The sequence below is a fragment of the Xenopus laevis genome, chromosome 2L, assembly GCF_017654675.1.
Source record: "Xenopus laevis strain J_2021 chromosome 2L, Xenopus_laevis_v10.1, whole genome shotgun sequence".
Lineage (NCBI taxonomy): Eukaryota > Metazoa > Chordata > Amphibia > Anura > Pipidae > Xenopus > Xenopus laevis.
This window is the reverse complement of record NC_054373.1, coordinates 109746394-109767782: the sequence shown is the minus strand read 5'-3', so window position 1 is coordinate 109767782 and position 21389 is coordinate 109746394. Positions and strand designations below refer to the sequence as shown.

The 21389-nt window shown below is 38.6% G+C and overlaps 1 protein-coding gene across 3 annotated transcripts in view; it reads left to right on the top strand.

Moving 5' to 3' along the window:
* Positions 1-20810, top strand: part of tfg.L (trafficking from ER to golgi regulator L homeolog) — a 55711-nt gene extending 34901 nt beyond the window's left edge. For 2 of the 3 annotated variants that reach the window (XM_041580992.1, XM_018245064.2), the window contains exons 2-8: positions 5753-5962; positions 10941-11024; positions 14082-14228; positions 14310-14477; positions 15214-15351; positions 19512-19619; positions 20050-20810. In XM_041580992.1, the coding sequence (XP_041436926.1) occupies positions 5779-5962; positions 10941-11024; positions 14082-14228; positions 14310-14477; positions 15214-15351; positions 19512-19619; positions 20050-20429 (1209 nt within the window). In that variant the 5' untranslated portion in view covers positions 5753-5778 and the 3' untranslated portion in view covers positions 20430-20810. 3 annotated transcript variants of the gene reach the window in all.
* Positions 20811-21389: the final 579 nt, after the last annotated feature.

Below are 21389 nucleotides of genomic sequence, written 5' to 3'. Positions count from 1 at the left end.
AACCATCAAACATATTGTCTTACTGCAATATGTTTGATGGTTTTGTTTTTGTCTTTCTTTATGCTTTCAGGTGGATTCGGAACCCCAGAGGGGATCTAGGAGAGGACAGAAGGAAAATGGCCCAGGCCACACTGTGCACACCGGGGCTGTCTAAGTTTCCTGGCGATATGTAGATTCGAACAACATGAACCTCCGTGCGACTGCAGTAACGTGGAGCGATGGTGACAGGTATAAGGGGAAAGGGGACTAATTGAGCACGGTCTGTTGATCTGTAGAAATGACCAGCATACCACCTGGCACACGGTATTACGGGAGGCAGGACCCGTTTACGTGAGGCCAGATAAGGTGATGTTGATCAATGGGACACTGAGGAGTACTTGGTGCCCCTTGATGTCCCTCCTACAGTAACGCAAGTAAGGCATGCCGGTTACCCTTGATGCGCCTGAAGCCCCGACACAATCTCCTATGGTACCGCACCTAAATGTTGAGCGTCCAGTTCCCATGGTGATGGGGGCGGAGCCTAGCACGCACACGAGCAGGGGAGCAGCACGTCGAGATGAGTCGTTGGATGGGGATTCGGTAGGAAGGTGAACTACGGACAGCCTGTGTCTGGTGCGCACAGCGGCAGCAATGGGCAACAATGGAGCTCGCGTCCTGTTTCCTAGATCCTACTGGGGCAAGTACAACATCCTATATTTATTTCAAGCTTATGTTATAACGAGTCCGGATGGCTGTATGTTATGTTTGCTTTTAACCGCACTGGAGCACTGACACCATCACTCGTGATGGTAACATGGGGCACACATTCTCTCTGTCACTTTCTTGTAAACATTGTGACTAATGGGATAGTCACAATACTATTTATTAACACTAGATTGCAACTTTGTAGCCCTATTTTCAGCATGTAGATACGATGTATGGCATTTTTGACAGGTTTGACACACAATGATGACGTCACCCAAGGTTTTTTGGCGCCATTGAGCACATTTAAAAGCACGAGCACTGTTATATGGGGTTCACTTTCCTGAAGACGGCACGCGGATTGTTGCCGAAACGTTGAATAAATAAACACTTGGATATTTTTGTATTTGACAAAGACCTAGGAGTGCGGCTTTTTTGTATGGGTTACATGTTCGTTTGACCTGCACCCAGGCGGTTGGCCTTTGGGTCACGTGTGCACCAATAGTGGGTTTTTATATATATATATATATATATATATATATATATATATATATATATATATATATATATATATATATATATATATATAATAAAGTACCCCCTCTTGTAAAATATAAGGATATTATAAGTTACTGAGGAGTTTCATGACCATATAAAAACACGAGTGCTTTTATACAGGTCATGGAACTCCGAGGTAACTTCTAATATCCTTATATTTTGCAACTGGGGGTACTTTATTATAATACACAAATTTCAGTGAGTCATGTGACAGAAATGACATCAGAACTCACCGTTTATAACTGATGACATCAGAACTCACCGTTTATAAGGATATACTTTACAAGATATTCATAGCTTTTGTGTATTATTTAGTGGATAATGTACCCCCTACTGTAATTTAGATGTTATGTGACCAAACGAGTGCTTTTATACAGGTCACATAACTCTGAGGTGACTTCTAATATCTTTATAAATTTCAGTAGGGGGGTACATTTATGCATTATAATCTTCATTTTGTGTGAAATGTTGAGAGGGGGTCGGCATCCAATCCTGGTCGCCGGTGTTTACAAATCGGGTGCGCCGGCGTCCAATTCAGGCTCGTCGGCGTTCAATTTGAACACGGCAGCATCAAATTCGGACGCGCTGCATCAAATTCGGCAGCCAGGGACCCCTGTTATAAACGGCCTGTTCTGATGTCAGAACGCACCGTTTATAAGGATATAATTTACAGTCTGGTCCCATAGGGACATGACCAGACTGTAGATTATATAGTGCATAAAGTACCCCCTCTTGTAAAATATAAGGATATTATAAATTACCCAGGAGTTTTATGACCATATAAAAACACGAGGCCAGTCAGACACGTCAGTCTGGCTTTTCCTGATTGATCAAATGTACATTCAGTTTCTAGAGTATGTATTCAGGAAGTGTGCTGCTGGTGGTGGGGGATGCAAACTAGTTCTTCAGCTGCATGCTGCTAATTGGAGGAACGTGGAATAATTAATCCAGTGGTAAAAGAGCCTTAAGTAAACGTCCCTGCATAGGGTATACGGTTTGGATTATTTTTGCATAGGGTTTAGATTATTTTTCATAGAACTTCGCAGAAAAGAGTGAAATCTCAATTCTGCAGAATTTATAGCTGCTTTTTTTTCCACACATGCTATGTCACAGCATCTGCCGTCATACAATACCACTGACACAGCCTGACAACCACCCATCCTAAAATTCCAAGTATTACAAATAAATCCACTGGAGAGCAGGTCAAGCTTCAGTGTGCCATTTTTTTAGAGATACATTAGCACTACAGGTTTCGGACCTCTTGGGTCCTTCCTCTGGTACAGTTGAGGAAGGACCCAAGAGGTCCAAAACATGTAGTGCTAATGCATCTCTAAATAAATGGCACACTGAAGCTTGACCTGCTCTCCAGTGGATTTATTTGTAATACTTGGAATACTAAGAGGACCTGGCGAACCCTACCACTGTAGGATTGAGCACTGGACACAGTTTTACAAAGGTGATCTCTAATTTTCTGCTTGAACTCTAACTATCCTAAAATTCACCTGGTGACTGACATGTGCTAAATATTAAAGACTAATACAAACATAAATAAAATGTTTGCACACATATGTAATAGATTTGTTGTTTATTTCCTAATCTGGCTCATTATTTATCTAGATCTACCCACAATTTTCATAGATTAGCCTGCCTATGTCTTTATTTTTAGATTTCCTAATTTTAATGGTGCTTACTTATAATAATAGGTCCAGATTTGAGAATAGGACACTCATTTGTAATGCATTATGTTTGATTTACTTTCCAGTATTTAATGTTTACTTGTTTGAATGGTGCATCCTGGAAAGCTGCTTTACCTTTCTTTGTGGAAACATCATCTGTTAGCTTTTGGCTTGCTTAGAGATCTAGAGATGTGTGATTTCTCTTTGAGCTTCAAACCATTGAATTATGTGTTCATGTACAATTATTAATTCTTCGGTTTAACTTTTAGGCATGGGATAATGAGAAATTACAGAACAGAACAAATCAATGCAATAATTCAAAAGCCATACAAAAAGAGCCTCAGTTTGAAATTGTACAGATATTGCTGGAAGTTGATTGTTAACCGAACATCCCATTCAAGGTCATTTAAGGATGGTTCATAGATCCCCATTCCCCAGGAAGTCACCTACAGTTTACCCTCATACTTGAAAATTTTAGAGGATGTTGTCAGGTATTTTGCAACTACTTCCAAAAAATTAAGATGAGACATTTAGTAGCACCATCTTTACTTGTGTACACCTGCTGCTAAAACAGAATAATGCAGCAATACTTAAACAATAATGTGGCAAGTAGTAGTTGCCTATGCAGGTGCTAGAAATCATCTGGTGGCTCTAGCAACTGTTTTGGTATTGAGAATCTGTTAAAAGATTTGGTTTTAGTGGGTCTGGCAGCTGCAGCTTCACAGTGACTGCAGCTTCTTCACATTTCTCCGTAATGTGAACTACTTTATTGAACAAAATTAAGATTTTTTTTTGTTCTCTTGTATTTTTTAATGGCACTTAAACCACAAATTTCATAAGCCTTTGTGCACAAAGTATGCTGCTAATATTTCCAATTTTACCTAATTTAACAATGTTACAACAACATGTAATAAAAAGGTATCATAATCCAGACTAGTAGTACAGCCTTGTTTTTTTTTAAAGTGCACTACAGCAAACCAACTTTTGTTTTTCATTAATGCATAAATGTTTTCCATAGAACACCTTAAAAGAGAAGGAAAGAGCTTTTTGCTTGGGGGTGCCATGTACTTAAAGGAAAACTATACCCCCAAAATGAATACTTAAGCAACAGATAGTTTATATCAAATTGAATGACATATTAAAGAATCTTACCAAACTGGAATATATATTTACATAAATATTGCCCTTTTACATCTCTTGCCTTGAACCACCATTTCGTGACTCTATCTGTGCTGCCTCAGAGATCACCTGACCAGAAATACTACAACACTAACTGTAACAGGAAGAAGTGAGGAAGCAAAAGGCAGAACTCTGTCTGTTAATTGGCTCATGTGACCTTACATGTGGTTTGTATGTGAGCACAGTGAATCGTACGATCTCAGGGGGCGGCCCTTATTTTTTAAAATGGCAATTTTCTATTTATGATTACCCAATGGCACATACTACTAAAAAAGTATACTATTATGATAATGGTTCATTTACATGAAGCAGGGTTTTACACATGAGCTGTTTTACTCAGTATCTTTTAATAGAGACCTACATTGTTTGGGGGGTATAGTTTTCCTTTAACTGAAACCGGTTCACCTATTAGGAGAAAATTGCACTGGCCAGGATTCTTCAAGCAATCACCACAACACGTTATTCTTCCGGCTTCTTGTTTCTTCAAATTTCCCAGGGCAGAGGCATGCGCAGTAGAATGAAATAGACTTTTTTTTCCATTAAAGTTAGACTTTTCGTTCTACTGCGCATTCGGAGCTGCAAGAAAAAAGAAGAAGCCAGAAGACGGTCACTCCGAAGTTCTCGCTAGAAGAATCCTGGGCTTGTGTAGTTTTCTCCTAATAGGTGCACCGGCCTGGAGTTTCAGGTAAGTCCATGCGATCACTTGGGGTGCCTAACTTTTGCCACCCCCAAGTAAAAAGACCTTTCCTTCTCCTTTAATGAGTGAATGGCAAAAGTATAAACATGCAGGACACACACAAACACAAAGTTTCTTTGTTGACTACTGATTTGTACATGCTTGTACGAGTCAGGAAGTAAAATGGCATTTTATTTTAAAATTGTCCTGTTTGTTGCAAGAAATAACAAACCATACATGTTTCTCATTAACAGTCAAAAAATGTTCAGCGCAAGACCAATTAATTAAATGCATTCTACGGCCCTCATTAGTAGAAACCACAAGGGATGGGCAAAATTGACCCGTTTCACTTCAACAAAAATTTGGTGCATGTGAAAATTCACTGAAATGCATTAAAGTCTATGGGTGACAAATTGTTTTTGATGCGCAACATTTTTTTTCTCCCATGGGGGTCTATGGGCCTCATTTCCGTGGCGAAACTGAACGAAAAAAATTCGCTCATCCCTAGAAACCACCTCTTCTCAAGATAAGGTTCTAACCTTAAAATGCACGTAGGGTTCTCCAGTCCAAATAGTTATGAATTGCAGTTGACTTAAGATATATATATATATATATATATATATATATATATATATATATATATAATATATATATATATATATATATATATATATATATATATATATATATATATATATATATATATATTACAAAAAAGACCAGCAACACCGATATACTTTGTGAAAAAATAGTTCAAGTGTATTGAAAATGCATGAACAGCCTTCACTTGAACTATTTTTTCACAAAGTATATCGGTGTTGCTGGTCTTTTTTTGTACTATGTAAGCTTTTTTTACCTTGCACCCGAGTTTAAACAGTTTGGCGGAGTGCGGCCCCACAGGAACTTTATGAGATATATATAAATATATAAATATATATAATTTTTTGCCATTTAGTTCATACTTTTTACATTTTAATTCAAGCTGCCTAAATCACCACGGAGCCCACAATGAATGGACAACTGGACTTAAGCGGCAAGTTGATTATAAAAGCTCAGTTGGGAGAAGACATCCGAAGAATTCCAATTCATAATGAGGACATTACCTATGATGAGTTGGTGCTGATGATGCAGAGAGTTTTCAGAGGAAAGCTCCTGACTAATGATGAAGTGACCATCAAGTACAAAGATGAAGGTTGGTATCCTCTTACTTATCTTTGCGGTTTATTTCCATTATGTTGCATAAACTTCTGCACACTATTTGCCAAATTTTCAGGCTGAGCCAGCAGCAACCAAAATGAGTCCTGTATTCAGAATTTGCTGTTTGAGCTACTTGGGGACACAATAAGTATCCTCTTTATTCCTACATTAAAAAATTTCCTTGATTCAATATCTGAGCCAGTTTTCAACTAAATGGGCATGAAAAGCTACAGTTCAGGCCCAACTTACAAACTGGCCACCCCTAGGCCAACTCTGCTCTTCACCCCCTCTCCCCTGCTGGTGCCGTCCCCTCCGCCCTCCCTGCTGCTGCCAAGCACTGTCCCCTCCCCTTCTGCCTCCCCCTGCTAGGTCGTCTCTTTCCTCTTCCTGTGCATGCACTCGCGCAAGTCTTAATAGTCTGGAACAGCACTGGAGACTGATGTGCATCTCCAGTGCTAGTAGCTAGTCCTGATGCGGCTGGGCGGCATGCTGCCCCTCAAATTCTGCAGCCCTAGGCCCTGGCCTTTGTGGCCCTGCCACAAATCCGGGCCTGATACAGTTCAGTTGTGTTTTGTAACTACTAATGTAAAAATTATTTTCTTCCAGTTCTAGTGGGTTGCATTGCCACTTCTTATGGGAGTATAGAGTCCAGTTGTCTTCTTTGTGATGAAACATTAATCCCCATAATCTCCCTTTTAGAAAAAAATTGTTTCTAAAAAACAAAAATGTCCATAGCTAACATTACATTTTTTAACTAAAGTTTAGTCAAAGCGTGCTGGAACCAGAGAAGCAAGATGCACCTTTAAAGGAAAACTGTACCCCCAAAATTAATATTTTAAACAGGTTATATCAAATTAAATGGCATATTAAAGAATCTTACCAAACTGGTATATATATCAAATTAAATCTTGCCCTTTTACATCTCTTTCCTTAAACCACCATTTCATGATGGTCTCTGTGCTAGCTCAGAGATCCCCTGACCAGAAATACTATAGCTGTAACTGAAACAGGAAGAAGTGTGGAATCAAAAGACATAACTCTGTCCATTAATTGGCTCATGTGACCTAACATGTATGGTTTGTTTGGTATGTTTGTGTGCAACGTGAATCCTAGGATCCCAAGGGGCAACCCTTATTTTATAAAATGGCAATTACTACTAAAAAGGTATATTATTATAAAAATGGTTTATTTACATGAAGCAGGGTTTTACATATGAGCTGTTTTATTCAATATATTTTTATAGACATGTACCTTCTTCTGGGGGTATAGTTTTCCTTTAAAAAAATGTCATTGTTTTTGTTTCCACCCTTTCTATCCTCTGCATGTAGAGCTCTGCAGAACTGTACTTTCCACATATACAACCAGACCAATTATGAGCGTCTTGAAGCCTGAGAAAGTATGTAATTTTGTTGGTATTCTCGTGTGTTTGCCCCTCTTGAGTAATACAGTCAAAAAGGTTTAGGGCACAAGTACACATGTTGTAAAGCATACATATTGGCTCTGCTTCCCATAGTATCTGAGATTGCCTCGCACGGCAAATCTGGGCTAATACACAATGTATATGTTTTCTAACAATTTTAGTTAATGCCAGTGGGAAGAGAACATTGAATGTTTTTCGACCACCCTGGAGGAGATCAAGCACTGGCAGCAAAATGTCCTGTTTGCCTGTATCCTAATGGGAGGCAGGATATCCTTATTGAAAAATTAACATATAAATATATAGTTGCCAATTTTTTACCCTTGTTAAACTGGTCAAAAAAGATCAGAACCCTTACAAAAGTCAACAATCGCTGGGAGGTGCCAAAAGTTAGGCACCCCCAGTGATTGTATTCACTTGAAGGAACTATAACTTTACTCCTGCATTTCTGAAGGTTAAAGGTGAACTATCACGATAATGAGAATTGAATATAAGCTTCAGCATACTTAAATAAGAAACTTTCTAAATACAATAATTAAATTATGTACCCATCTGAAATAATCAAGTTTATCTTCACTATTCCTCTCTCAGCATCTGTTTCTCTTCATTCTGTCTTCATGCAGGAGTTGGGTGTCAGATAATCATTGACAATAAGATCCAATATATTTTATAGGGGCGCTATCACAGTAACATATTGTGGTTTGCTTGACCTTTATTACCATTTAGCTTTAATAAACCTGCCCAAATCCCCTCTGGCATGTATTGTCTACTGCAGAGCACAGAAAGGTAAAAATTAAATACTATGTTAAGACAAACATCTGTCTAAGTTGCATTTAATAAGTAAATGTATATGTTTCAACTTAAGACAAATCAACAGACCCTATCTTGTATGTAACCTAAGTCTAAAAGTAGATGAATAAAACCTAGGTAAACAAATGAAACACATATATTTGGCCATGTTTTTATTAAAAAAAATGATGCTATAACATATCCGTGTATGGCAAAAGTAAGTAAACCCTTAGGGGTATCATATAATTTGAAGGTGAAATCAGAGTCTGGTGTTTTCAGTCAATGGGATGACAATCAGGTGTGAGTGAGAGACCATGTTTATTAAAAGAATGGGGGCAAAGCCTGATCACATATACAACACATTTGTGAACCTCAGAAAGATTTGTTGATGTCCATAAAGCTGGAAAAGTTAAAAGACAAGACTTCACCAATCAACATTCCGACAGTCTGTGTACAAATGGAGAAAATTCAAGACCGTTGTTATCCTACCCAGAAGTGGTCAACCATCAAAGATCACTCCAAAAGTCGTCTAATTGTTCGAAAGGTTACAAAAGAACTCAAGATAACTTTTAAGCAACTGAAGGCCTGTCTCACATTGGCAGATGTTGAGGTTCACGAGTCCACCATCAGGAGAAAACAACAGCAATGTTGTGTACGGCAGGGTAGGAAAAATATTGCTGACTTCTACAGTTTTTTAAGGATTGTGGACAAACCAGAAGGATACTGTAAGAATATTTTGTGGACGGAATAAAACTTTTTGGCTTAAAGGTCAAGGAAAGTCTAAAATAGAATGAGGCTAAAAATGCTGTATTTTGTATACTAAATATAAGCATGAACTTACTGCACCACAAAGCCTAATCAAACAAATGATTTATGCTTTCAAAGTTGGCCACGGGGGGCTGTCATCTTGTAACTTTGTTAAACATCTTTCCCTGACCCTGCACATGCTCAGTGTGGTATGGGCTGCTTAGGGATTGTCATAAACAAAACTGCTTGAATCCTGCATGGCTGATAAGTAAGGCGGGGGCTCCCCCTGCTGTTCATAAGTATGATTGTTTCCCTGCTCAGCAGTTAGGGACCATCTGACAATTCCTATCCACAGCAGTAAATGAAGGGAGAATTTCACTGCATACAGTCAGGTTTCTTATAAAAACGGTACACATTTTTTAATTATATTGGAGATAGGTTTCTTTTTCATTAAAGAAAGTAAAAATGGGATTTTATTTTTTTGCCTTTCCTTGTCCTTTAAATGAGGAATGTTGCATTTGGAGAAAGAAAAATGCTGCATTCTTTTGAAAGTTTGGCCATGTTTTGCTGCATCTGGGCCTGAGCAGCTTGCCATCATTGATGGGAAAAAATTCCGAACTATATCATGAAAATGTCAAGACATCTGTCCGTGAACCGGCGCTCGAGACAGTGGGTCATGCAGCTAGACAACAATTCTATACACTTACAGCCAAGTCAAAGTCCTTACCTTAATCCAATTGCAATGTTATGGAAAAGATTTTCATGTGAGAAAACACACACATCCAAGAGCTAAAGCTGTAGCTGTATGGAGAAATTTTCACCCATTCCGCCATACAGATGTGCAGTACATTTACCACAAGAGTTGAGTTGCAGTTATTGCTGCACAAGGGTCTGAGAGCACGATCCACTTACTTTTACCACACGCAAATATGTTATTGAATATATATATATATATATATATATATATATATATATATATATATATATATATATATATATATATTCACACTTAAGTTGGAGGCTATTTTCTCTGCAATACTTCATAACAATACTTCATAAAGCATACTGTACTACAATATTTTGTAACACATTTGTTAAAGAAAATAGCTTTGTTAAAGAAAAGCGTTCCTGTCTGTTTACCAGCTTCAAAATGCATGTGTGTCCATTTATTATACAGTATCACATTTTCTAGACCTCATTTTCCAACAGTGCCACTAGAACACAGTGTTCTTCCAACTTATATGTTTCAGGCTTACTGTGTTTAAAACATTTCTACATGTTGATTGGGCTTGCCAAAACATTTAATGGCTTGCCACATCATCATGCAACTGGGATGTTTGTATCCTGCAGAAAAAAATGGGCTTCTCCACATGGTGGCACTAGTAGCACAGATATTCTTCATATACATCACTTGTGTGTGCAGGAAAAATCACCCTGGAAATCATGAGTGTTATGGCATTACAGGGGCTAATATATTGCTGAACTGTATCCTGTTTTTATAAATGGGATGTACAGTAAAACTGAAACAATCAAATAATTTGTATGAAGTAAATAAAAAAACAGAAATAATCATCCTCTGTTTCAAATACAAGCTAACCATGCAACTTCTACCAAATGTTCCCCTCAGGCAGCCACTATAGGTGTTACTAATTGGCATCTGTGTCTGTGCTAACCAATTGGGATGTTTCCTGACAGCATTTCTTTGTGGTAACTGGAGTTCCTGCATTATATGTGATAACTCCCCTGCATCAGTTAACTCATTGGAGCTGAGTTCAATTAATTATATCTGTGCAGTTATATCCCATAGAGCACTCTTAATGGAAGGTCCAGGTCATAATCACATGAAGTTTAAACCATGCAATCCATTGGAAGTTCATCTAAAGAGTAATCAAATCCAGCTAATGCAATATACCAAGTATTTTTCAAGGCAGTATATTGTGCTCTACTTGAAGCTTTCCAAGTAAAATTGCCCTAGCAAACATGACCTCAGTTCTTACTTTGTGTTTTTATATGTTTTCAGATGGAGATCTTATAACAATATTTGATAGTTCCGATTTGTCGTTTGCCATACAATGCAGTAGAATATTAAAGCTCACCCTCTTTGGTAAGTATGTACTCTGGCTTGTGTATTAAAAAAGTGGCTCTATCGGTATGGTACTCGGTACTCGCTGAAACGAGTGACTCTGTAATAAATGATTTCAAATCCTATTCTATCATATTAGTCCAGCAAAATGAACTTTACTTACACTGTATAAGTTATTTGAATCTCGTTACCATCAATCTGGGAACTCATAATTATAGCAAACAGGCAGGAGCCATTTTGTGGACACTGTTATTCATGCAAGCCTTGCATCATCTCAGAATCTTGTTTGTGCACCAGAATGGGGGACCTGATGTCCATCCCCATGCCCTGGCTACACAATTAAATGGTTAAGAGCATTGGGGGAAAGTGGGGAGAGCAGTGATATCTTGCTCCACCTCTATGCCTAAGGCATAATTGATTTATAAAATGACGGCAAGTTATGCAGCTGTTTAAATGTATTTATAACTAACCGGGTCATAAAGTAATTTAACATACAGGGATTACTGAATAACAAGATTGGAGGGTCCTGCTCATAAGTGCTGGCAATCTAATACAATCAATCGATGGGATAACTGGATATGGAGGTTAGCATTTGCAAACTGAATATAGGTGGTGTCCATATTTGCATGCCACACTCTTGAGTCTCAAGCAACCCTTGGGCAAATAAAATGCAGCGTAGGGCATCATAATATGGTGGCAGCAATAAAGCACTGAATATAGTGATATCATTTTAGCTGTCTTGTATATGTGAAAGACAATGAGCCTATAATGTTAACGTGTATCATTTCGATAACTTTTAAAGCCAGGTTGGTGGCAAGAACATTCTGGCATAATTTTCAAATCCGTGTAGAGCTCCCAAAATGATTCTGACACGAAACTATGATTTGTTAACATGACATAAAGAGTGACCATGGATTCTGCAGTGGGCAGTTGGTTATTTAAATGTTTATTTAAATATATATTTAAATTCAATATTTGGAGCAGTATATCTCCGTGTTGAAGCCTCTGCACTTGTCTGTATCGTACTCAAGAGTGGCAACAGAAACACACTTGGCATACAATAGTCTTTTAATGGTAGTGTGGGGGTAACAAGAACTCACTGGGCATATCATTGGAGGCATAGCATTATATTGTACCCGGCACTTTCAAGATTTTGGCTAATTTACATACTCTTCATTGCACCTGTACATTTACTCATGTCCACATTAGGTCTTTCCTTTTATTTTCTATTATCAACTTCACTGGGGCAATCTTTCTTATCCTATTAATTGACATCAAGCATCATTTTTACTGGTAAAATACCAGCCATTTGGCAATCCTAGCTTTTGGTTATAATTTAATTCACCCAGGGCACCTGCAAGGTGAAAAGTCCTGCATTCTGGTAGGAGACCAGTTCTAATTCTCCAAAGCTGCCCTCCCACCCCCATCAAGTACTGTGGTAATCTAAAATAGGTGCCAGCAGTTGGTGTGGGAAATCTTGCTGTATCTCACACATGCAAGGACATTTGCTCAATATTTGCATAACCTAGATAATGTTCATACTAAGCAACTGTCCTGTACCTGCCTGTGCCTCATCATGGCAGCATGCATCTGGAGTAGACACTTTGGGTGAAACAAAAGAACTACTCCAAATATGCACGTCCCCTCAAAGTACAGATTCATCCTGCCGCAGCAGAAGGTGAAATCAGTGTTTATCATTAGGTGCCCATAAGGAAACACTTAACAAACATGGTGATAAATCCTGCAGATGTGGTGGCCACTAATTCATTTAAAGAATTCAAACACATATGGAATAAATGTAAAGTGATTTGAAGGATCTAAAACTCAAATGAAGCATTTATTGGGCAGACTAGATAAACCAGCTGGTACTTTGTCACATTCTTTGTTACTGTGAGTTATAGCTTTTCAGTGTGTTTCCAGCTCCTGCTACTAGAGGGCACTGGTGTTACAACTGCCATCAAATGGCACTGTAGAATAGTGTGAAATATTTACACAAGCTTTGTTTTTGGTATGTCAGAATCAGTTTTAACAAGAATCTGAGTTCATTGCCTACCAACAGTGCAAATATGCATTTATTTGCATGCCAGAAACTAGCTTTTCTCAATTGAGATAATATTTAAAAGCTATGTAGACAAATAAATGTTAAAAGAAAACTTGCTCAGATTGGGCTTCTGGATTCTTTTCCATTTTCATTCTCCACTTCAGATCGTTTGAAAGATGTTATTAAATTTAAACTGCTAAATGGGATTGATGGCTCTCTGGCTGCTGCTGGCCAGTGTTTAATTATAAGCTGAGTATCCAATGAAAATTGCTCCCTAGCGGGTGAGTGAATTGGGAACATATCAGACCAAAGATGCAGCAAACTGCAAGTAAACTGGATAATATGGGAAGCTGTGGAGGAATGGAATCAAGCAGCTCTTTGCAGCAGTTTTTACAGTCTGGCAGTAGCATTATGGAGAGACATGTCTCTTAATTAACCATTGTACCACGGGACCAATTCTGTAATATGCCTGTACTGTGTATTCTTTAGCACAGTTGTTTGGTGCCAGCTGCCTTTCAGTCTTTTGCTCATGTTAATTGTTGAGTCTCATTCACACTGCACACGGTCACATAACTGTTGCCGGCTGTGTCACTCAGGGAGATGTTGCTGGTTTCCATGGACCCATATTCTCCTTCACTTTAGTCCATATGACTTTTTCTCTTTTTTTAACTAAAATGTTTAAAATCAGATAATGTGATAAAGAATTTGGTTTAAATGATGCACAAATATCTGCTTTCCTGATCACCTTCCATTCCATTATCCTTTCATTCTTCTTTTACTCTTTCTTTCTCTCTTCCCTCTTTGTATCAACAGATATTCTCCTGCTGTAATAAAAGCTGGGCCTCCTGCTTCTTTTCCTCTAAGCAATTGTTTTTCCCCCTATGTTTCTAAGCACATGTTCCCCCACATGTATGATCTATTGCTATATAATTTAACAATAATAAATCATGAAGTTGAAAAGTTCATTTTTATTTGTATCACTAATAAATGTGCCAAAAGGTAGTCTATATAATGACCTTGTCTTTTTTTCTTTGTAGTAAATGGACAGCCAAGACCATTGGAATCTAGTCAAGTAAAGTATCTCCGTAGGGAGTTGATAGAACTACGCAACAAAGTCAATCGGTTGCTGGACTGCCTTGAACCACCTGCAGAACCTGGAATACAGTCTAGCATTCCAGACAATGGTAATTCTTACAACTTTAAGGTTTTTGCTGTCATCTGTGACTCCCAAGATATAAATGATTTTGATATCTGCTCTAAAACAGAAGCTGTGGATGGCAGGGAAGAGAAACCACCTGCCCCAGATTCCTCTGTGAAACCATCTACCCAAGTTATGGCTGCCAGCATGTCTGCTTTTGATCCGCTGAAGAACCCAGATGAAATCAACAAAAATGTCATGTCTGCATTTGGACTATCTGAGGAGCAAGTCACTGGTATGTTAATTAGTGGGCTGACCACATTGCTCCAGTCAATGTAGTGTGGATTAGCACACCCACCTTGTCGATAAGTAAAGATGTGCCTGGTGCACGTGGGTGGAGGCTCGGCAACCCCCCAAAGCAGTAATGTAGAAAGAACCTCACGGCACACAGGTCTGCATGAAGTTTTCAGTGATTTATTGAAGCGGAGTGCACTGCAACGTTTCGGGGTCACCCACTTTGTCAAGCATGCTAGACAAAGGGGGTGACCCCGAAACGTTGCAGTGCACTCCGCTTCAATAAATCACTGAAAACTTCATGCAGACCTGTGTGCCGTGAGGTTCTTTCTACATTACTGACCACATTGCTGACATATTCAATTCAATAAACTCATGGTTAGAAGTGACTAAAATTATGATGCCATAAAAAGAAGCCTGTAGTATCCTGACAAGGCCATATTCATCCTTGATAAAAGTTCTGTTAAGGACTAAAACATTGATCTTAAGATATAGGATCATGTATTCACTAAAATAGGATTGTGAGAAACTAATTAGATAATGCAAATGACAGGGCTGGTACACAACCGTAAGAATTGCTAGCCAGTGCCAGAGATGCCAGGGTTAGAGAGAGATCCTGTTGTTATTTAATGGCTAGTGCATGTTAACACTAAAATTATTTTGTCAAGGGGTTGGCTGTGGTACATGCAGAATTTAATTTATTTTTCACGTCGCTCTTTTTTTTTTTTCCCTCCCAGGACCTCCTAGTGCACCAGTAGAAGAACGTTCCAGCACTCCAGACAGCATTGCTTCTTCCTCTTCTGCGCATCCACCAGGGGCTCAGACTCAGCAGCCATCATACCCAGGAGCCCAGCAGCAAGCAGGTCAGATTGAAGGTTAGGATGCTGTCTTCTACTAACACATTCATACCCGTGTGTACCTATGGAAGTTTGTATTTATTTGTTCTCTGCTATACTGTGTGTTGGAAAGGCTTGCTACAAAGACACACATTTTGGAACTAAATGAGTGCTGGCCAGAATGAACAGTTGTAATCTAATAATAATGTAAGTGTGGGTTGTATTTATAGATAGTAAACTGAAGAAATTACCACTGAAATAAATATTTCCAGAAAAGTTTTTTGTCTAATCAGATGTTTGGTTTAAAGGGGGATGAATTTCAAAGGAACAATGTTTCATTGTATTTTTATTTTTTTGTCAACTTTTTATTTTTTAAACCGTTTTTTATTTTTTTTTAACGTCACAGGATAAATTGCATACATATTTATCACATGTTGTAATACCAAAGAAAAGGGTAGAAGGGAGAAGAAAACAGGAGCAGAGAAAAAAAATAGTCTAAGAGAAAACAGTGCATGGTGCTCTTTGGGTCCAAACATATTGAAACTTCATGCTCAGTCTAATGTCCACAAAAAAATTATTTATGGCACCTTACCAAACTAATAACTAAGGGGAGGGGAACTCTGTCCATTGCCAAGTTGATGGTCAAATAGAGATGAGGGTTTCTCTGTTTAATATCCAAGTGTCCCATATTCCTGTGTACTTCTCCATCTGGTTGTCTAATTGGTATTTGAGTAGTTCTTTAGCATGTGTATATTCTTTTATCCAGGACTTTAGTGATGGAGAGAATTAGACTTCCATTGTGCAGCTGTGTGGATCCTTGTTGCCATACATATATGTTGTGTTATTTATGCCTCTTAGTTTGTGTCCCAGGAGTATGGCCTTAGGTCAAGGTTCAATGTGGGTATAGAAAAGTTTTGAGAGGACAGTGGCAACTTCTGTCCACATGCTTTGAGTGACCGGTCAGTCCTCCATATAAGCCATACTGTTCCTTTTGTTGGACAGTTCCTAAAACAGAGAGGTGAGGTGGTTGAATATATGCGGTGAATCCACTCTGGTACATAATATGCTCTGTGAAATAGCTTGTGAAGTTTCCACGATAGCTACATTATAGCTCCTTTTGAAAATTGTTTGATAGTTTTTCAGCCAGGTTCCGAGGTCCTGTTCCCAGTGCAACATATGTTGAAGTTTCTCTGATCTATTTACATAGTTTAGATAATTCTATATGGCAGACAGAGTGTGCATACCCATCAGGGAGACCATGTATATGCCTTCCATAGATGTCTGAGATACATCATTTTGCTCCATAATTGATGGACAAAATGTGCCAATTGTATTACCAGATATGTTTCGGTAGTGGGGACCTTGTATTTCCATAAGATCACTGGTAGTAGTAATGGATTGTTTCGGTCTGTAAATTGATGTGCAAATATGACCCCTTGATTATTCCACCATCTGAAAGTTTTGCCCGTTTGTCCCGGGAGAAAAGAGTGTTTCCCTGTATTGGGATAATCCCAGACGGTTTCGATGCCAACCGATATTTGAATTTTATTGTGTCCCATAACTGGAGCATACAGTGTGCCTCTTTGTGCCTAATACTGGGTGACACAGTAAGCTTAACAGAGAGGCCGGTTTTACTAGGCTTGATTCTATATCCACCCACAAGGATGCTTGGGATCCTCCATGTATGGGTGGTAGTAATGATACAGGTTTGGTACTCCCAGTCCTTGTTTTGTGGAGGAACATAATTTTTTTTATTGATCCTTGGCCTCTTATTGTCACACACAAAAGCCATGATTGTTTGTTGAAAGCTCACTAGATCCTTCTATAGAATGGCAATGGGCAGAGTCCTGAAATAATATTGTAACTTGGGCAGGGTCATCATTTTGATACAATTTATTCTCCCTATCCCCTATAGAGTTGAGGGTTATTGAATTTATACATTGTTTCTAATGTTGGGGTAAGGCGTATACCTAAATATGATATGTACTTCTCCCTCATTTGAAATTCAAAGTTAAGTTCAATAAGTTTAGTGACATTTCACTAAATTCACTCTTATCTTGATTATGTCCTGACACCCTTGTAAATTCTTGAATCAGTTTAAGTAGGTTAGGTAGCGTGGTTATGGGTTGTGTGATGGTAAGCAGTAAGTGTAGCCCTTAACGTGTTGGTTCTGCCTAATTGATATGGCCAATGGCTCCATTGCCAAGACGAAGAGTGCTGGGTGCAGTGGGCACCCGTGTCGTGCCTTTTTGTATTTCTATAGTTTGTTGTGTGGATGTAGAGGGTTTCAGGGTAGCTGAGGGGTTCAAATAATAGGTTGATATTGTTGTAGTAAAGGGTTCCCCTATCCCTAATACATTCAGTACTGCATTGAGGTGCTCCCAATTAAGGGAGTCAAAAGCCTTTTCTATATAATATATATTTAGTAAGGAAAAGCCACAATATCATACATCAGGCCAAAATCCACCTTATAGCTTTATCTAGAGGGTCAAGATCTGACCACCTTTCATTCCACCACACAGGCACGCTGCCTAGGAGTTATCTTAGACTCTCATCTGTCTTTTTCACCACACATTCAAACACTTGCAAAATCTTGTCGTATTCAACTGCGCAACATTGCTCGAATACTACCATATCTCAGTTCAGAATCAACTAAAACACTGATTCAGTCTCTCATTATCTCTCTCCTTGATTACTGCAACTTACTCCTCACAGGTATTCCAACAAGTCACCTTTCACAACTCCAATCTGTTCTAAACGCGGCCGCTAGACTCATTCATCTAGCTCGCCTCTCAACATCAGCTGCTCCCATATGTATGGCCCTTTACTGGCTCCCAATCTCTTCTAGAATCAAATTCAAATTACTAACACTCACATTGAAGGCCCTTAATAATGAAACCCCTCCCTATATTTCATCTCTAATTTCCAAATACACTCCTTCACGAAACCTACGCTCTGCTTCTGATCTTCGCCTCACTTCTCCTCTGGTCACTTCTGCCCATTCTCGTCTACAAGTCTTCTCTCTGGCTTCTGCTTTTCTCTGGAACTCTCTGCCACAAGCTGTCAGACTTTCCCCTTCTTTCCAAACTTTTAAGCGCTCCTTAAAGACCCATCTGTTTAAAGAGGCTTATTTGATGTACCTTAATTAATCATTGCTGTATCAAAAATGACAAAATGTTTATATAATCCTAATGTCTCAATTGTACCCTAACCTTTTAGTTTGTAAACTCTAATCTCTAGGTCCTTCTAACCCTATTGTATTCTGTAATCCTTGTTTGTTATCCACCATTTATTCCCTGTTTGCTATAACTGCAGTAAAGCACTGCGTATCTTGACAGCGCTATATAAATAAATGATGATGATGATGATAGAGATATATATATATATATATATATATATATATATATATATATATATATATATATATATATATATATTTATATAATTTATATTGAGAGAAACATATTTGCGTCAATTTCCGTTACTATAGTAGGCGAGTTATTGTGTAATAGAATTGCTACCCCCTATGCTTCTTCTTGCGGGAAGAGCCTAGGAAGTGCCTAGGGTGTGACTTTCTGGTAAAATGGGTTTCCTGTATAGAAATAACATATGGGTGTAGACGTTTATACCACTGGAAGGTTTGCCTATTTACTTATTTACACAACATTTCAACTTAGTGTTAAACATATATAATTAAAAAAAACCATAGTAATTGTAGAGTAAACAATATAACTCTCCATATCTCTAGTGTCCTGGGCTGAGTGTCGACTGTTTCTGTGGTGTTGTCTCAGGGCTAGGGGTTGTGGGCAACATTTATTCCCAGGCCCTCAAGTAATCATTCCGCTATGTCCAGCAGCTAGGATTATAGACATGGGAGCCATTGTGCACTTATTCAGGGGATTCTCTGTCCTCCTGCGGCCGCTGGGGTTGATGACTTTGGGGTTTGAGAGGACCAGCGTTCTTGGTCAGTGCGTGGGGACGAGCATTGAGTGGTCACTACCTACCATTCTTTTTGGGACTTTGAACGAATTGACTCCCTCTTTGTGCAAACCATGTTTGGTGCAGGGCTGGACAAATCCATTCACTTGCTTGATACAAAGCCTATACTTTAAAACTATGACTAAAAATGCACATTCTTGCAATTCCTATACCCTCATAGGTAAAAGTAAAAACTTGTTTTTCTTTTTTTTTTCTTGTAGGCCAGATATATCAACAGTATCCACAGCAGCCTGCTGGTTATCCAGCTCCTCAAGGTCAGCCCCAAGCTCCAGCCCAACCTCAGCAACCCTACGGCATGCAGTATTCTGGTAAGAAACAGGTTTAATTGGAGAGTTTAACCAAAACCTTGGATGATAAAAACCTTTGAGGAAGCAACCAAGCTAAGCCTACTCTCAATACATTACATTGGCTGTATGGTCCCCACTGTTTCAATGGAGCTTACAGATGAAATTAATTTTTGCCATCTAAAGGCACAAATTCGTTCAATCAGTTCCGTCTTGCTGGTTTTTTGTAATGAACATAAATGTAATCCTGCCAGCTGTTTTGGTGAATCTAACTATGCGTTGGGATAAACTGACTCAGTCTGTATAAAAACTTGGTATCTAACTTATGCTGGTTGTCTGTCCTCTCTCTTAAACACAACATTTTTCGCTTAGTTTTAACAAATAACGTGAACCTATCCAGAAGTCATGCTTGATTCTATTTATTTTTTAATTTAAATTTTTTTGTTTTTGTCAGGTTACAATCAGCAAACTACTCAACAACAAACTCAGTATCCAGCTTACAATCAGCAAGCAGCACAGACTCCTGCTCCAGGTTTCCCTGGGCAGCAACAGCAAATGGTTTCACAACCCCCTCAGCCTCAGCAGTACCAGGCTGGAGGATACCCTCCACAGACTTACACTACACAAGCCTCTCAGCCTGCAAACTACAATCCGCCACCAGTTTCCCAATCTGGAATGGCTCCAAACCAACCAGGTGCCTATCAGCCTAGGCCAGGATTTACCCAATCCCCTGGAAGTACTGTAACCCCACCCCCAAGTGCCCCTAATCCTTATGCTCGCAATCGTCTGCCATTTGGTCAGGGATACGCTCAGCCAGGACCTGGTTACCGGTAAATGTCATTGACACACTGCCAAGGCAACGGCTGCTAGGTCTATATCCATCCCAATAGACTCCAATCTTATGCTTAAAATTGTACTGTTGTTTAAGAAAACAGTGGAAAAGTTTGGTTTGCTTCTCAGCACACTGTTGCTTTTCACTAAATGTTTTGTGTAATTTAATTCAAGTAGAGACCAAATGATTCTTTTATGCTTTTGAAACAAAATGTGTTTGACACTAGCTGGCCTTGTCAAAACTATGAAACGATGCAAATGGCAGACCCAGTTATTTGGCTTGTTTTTAATGATCTGATGTGTTAAATTAGATCTGTCCTAAAGTTTAAAACTGGGTATTATGTACAAATTCTAACACATTAAAGGCTAATAGAATAATTAAAACATGTCTGTTTCTTTTATTGCTTCTGCCTGAAGGATATTTGCAGTGGTCATGTGTATATGTATTTTTGGATACATTTGTGTTCTTCTATAATAATTTTCCTGTTTGTTTTAACATTTCAAAGATATGAGCAAAATTTGACATTTCATCTGCTCGATTTCCTGAGATTATAATTACTCGTTGCCCTCAGGCTGATGGCACTTTGGCAATTTCAGCAATCTGGTTGCTAGAGTCCAACAAACTCTAGCAACCAGGTGTTGATTTGAATAAGAGACTGGAATATGAATAGGAGAGAGACTGAATATAAATGTGAATAATAAACAAGTAGCATTTATTTTTATATGGGGGTCAGTGACCCTCATTTACAAGCTGGAAACAGTCAGAAGGAAAGTAGTTCAAAAACTATAATAAAAGAAAAATGAAGGCCAATTGAAAAGTTGCTTCGAATTAGCCATTCTATAACATACTAAAACTTATCTTAAAGGCGAACCACCCATTTAAAGAAATTGTTTAAACTGGGTAAAAATTAATGTATAAAGGCTGGAGTGATTGGATGTGTAACATAATAGTCAGAACACTAC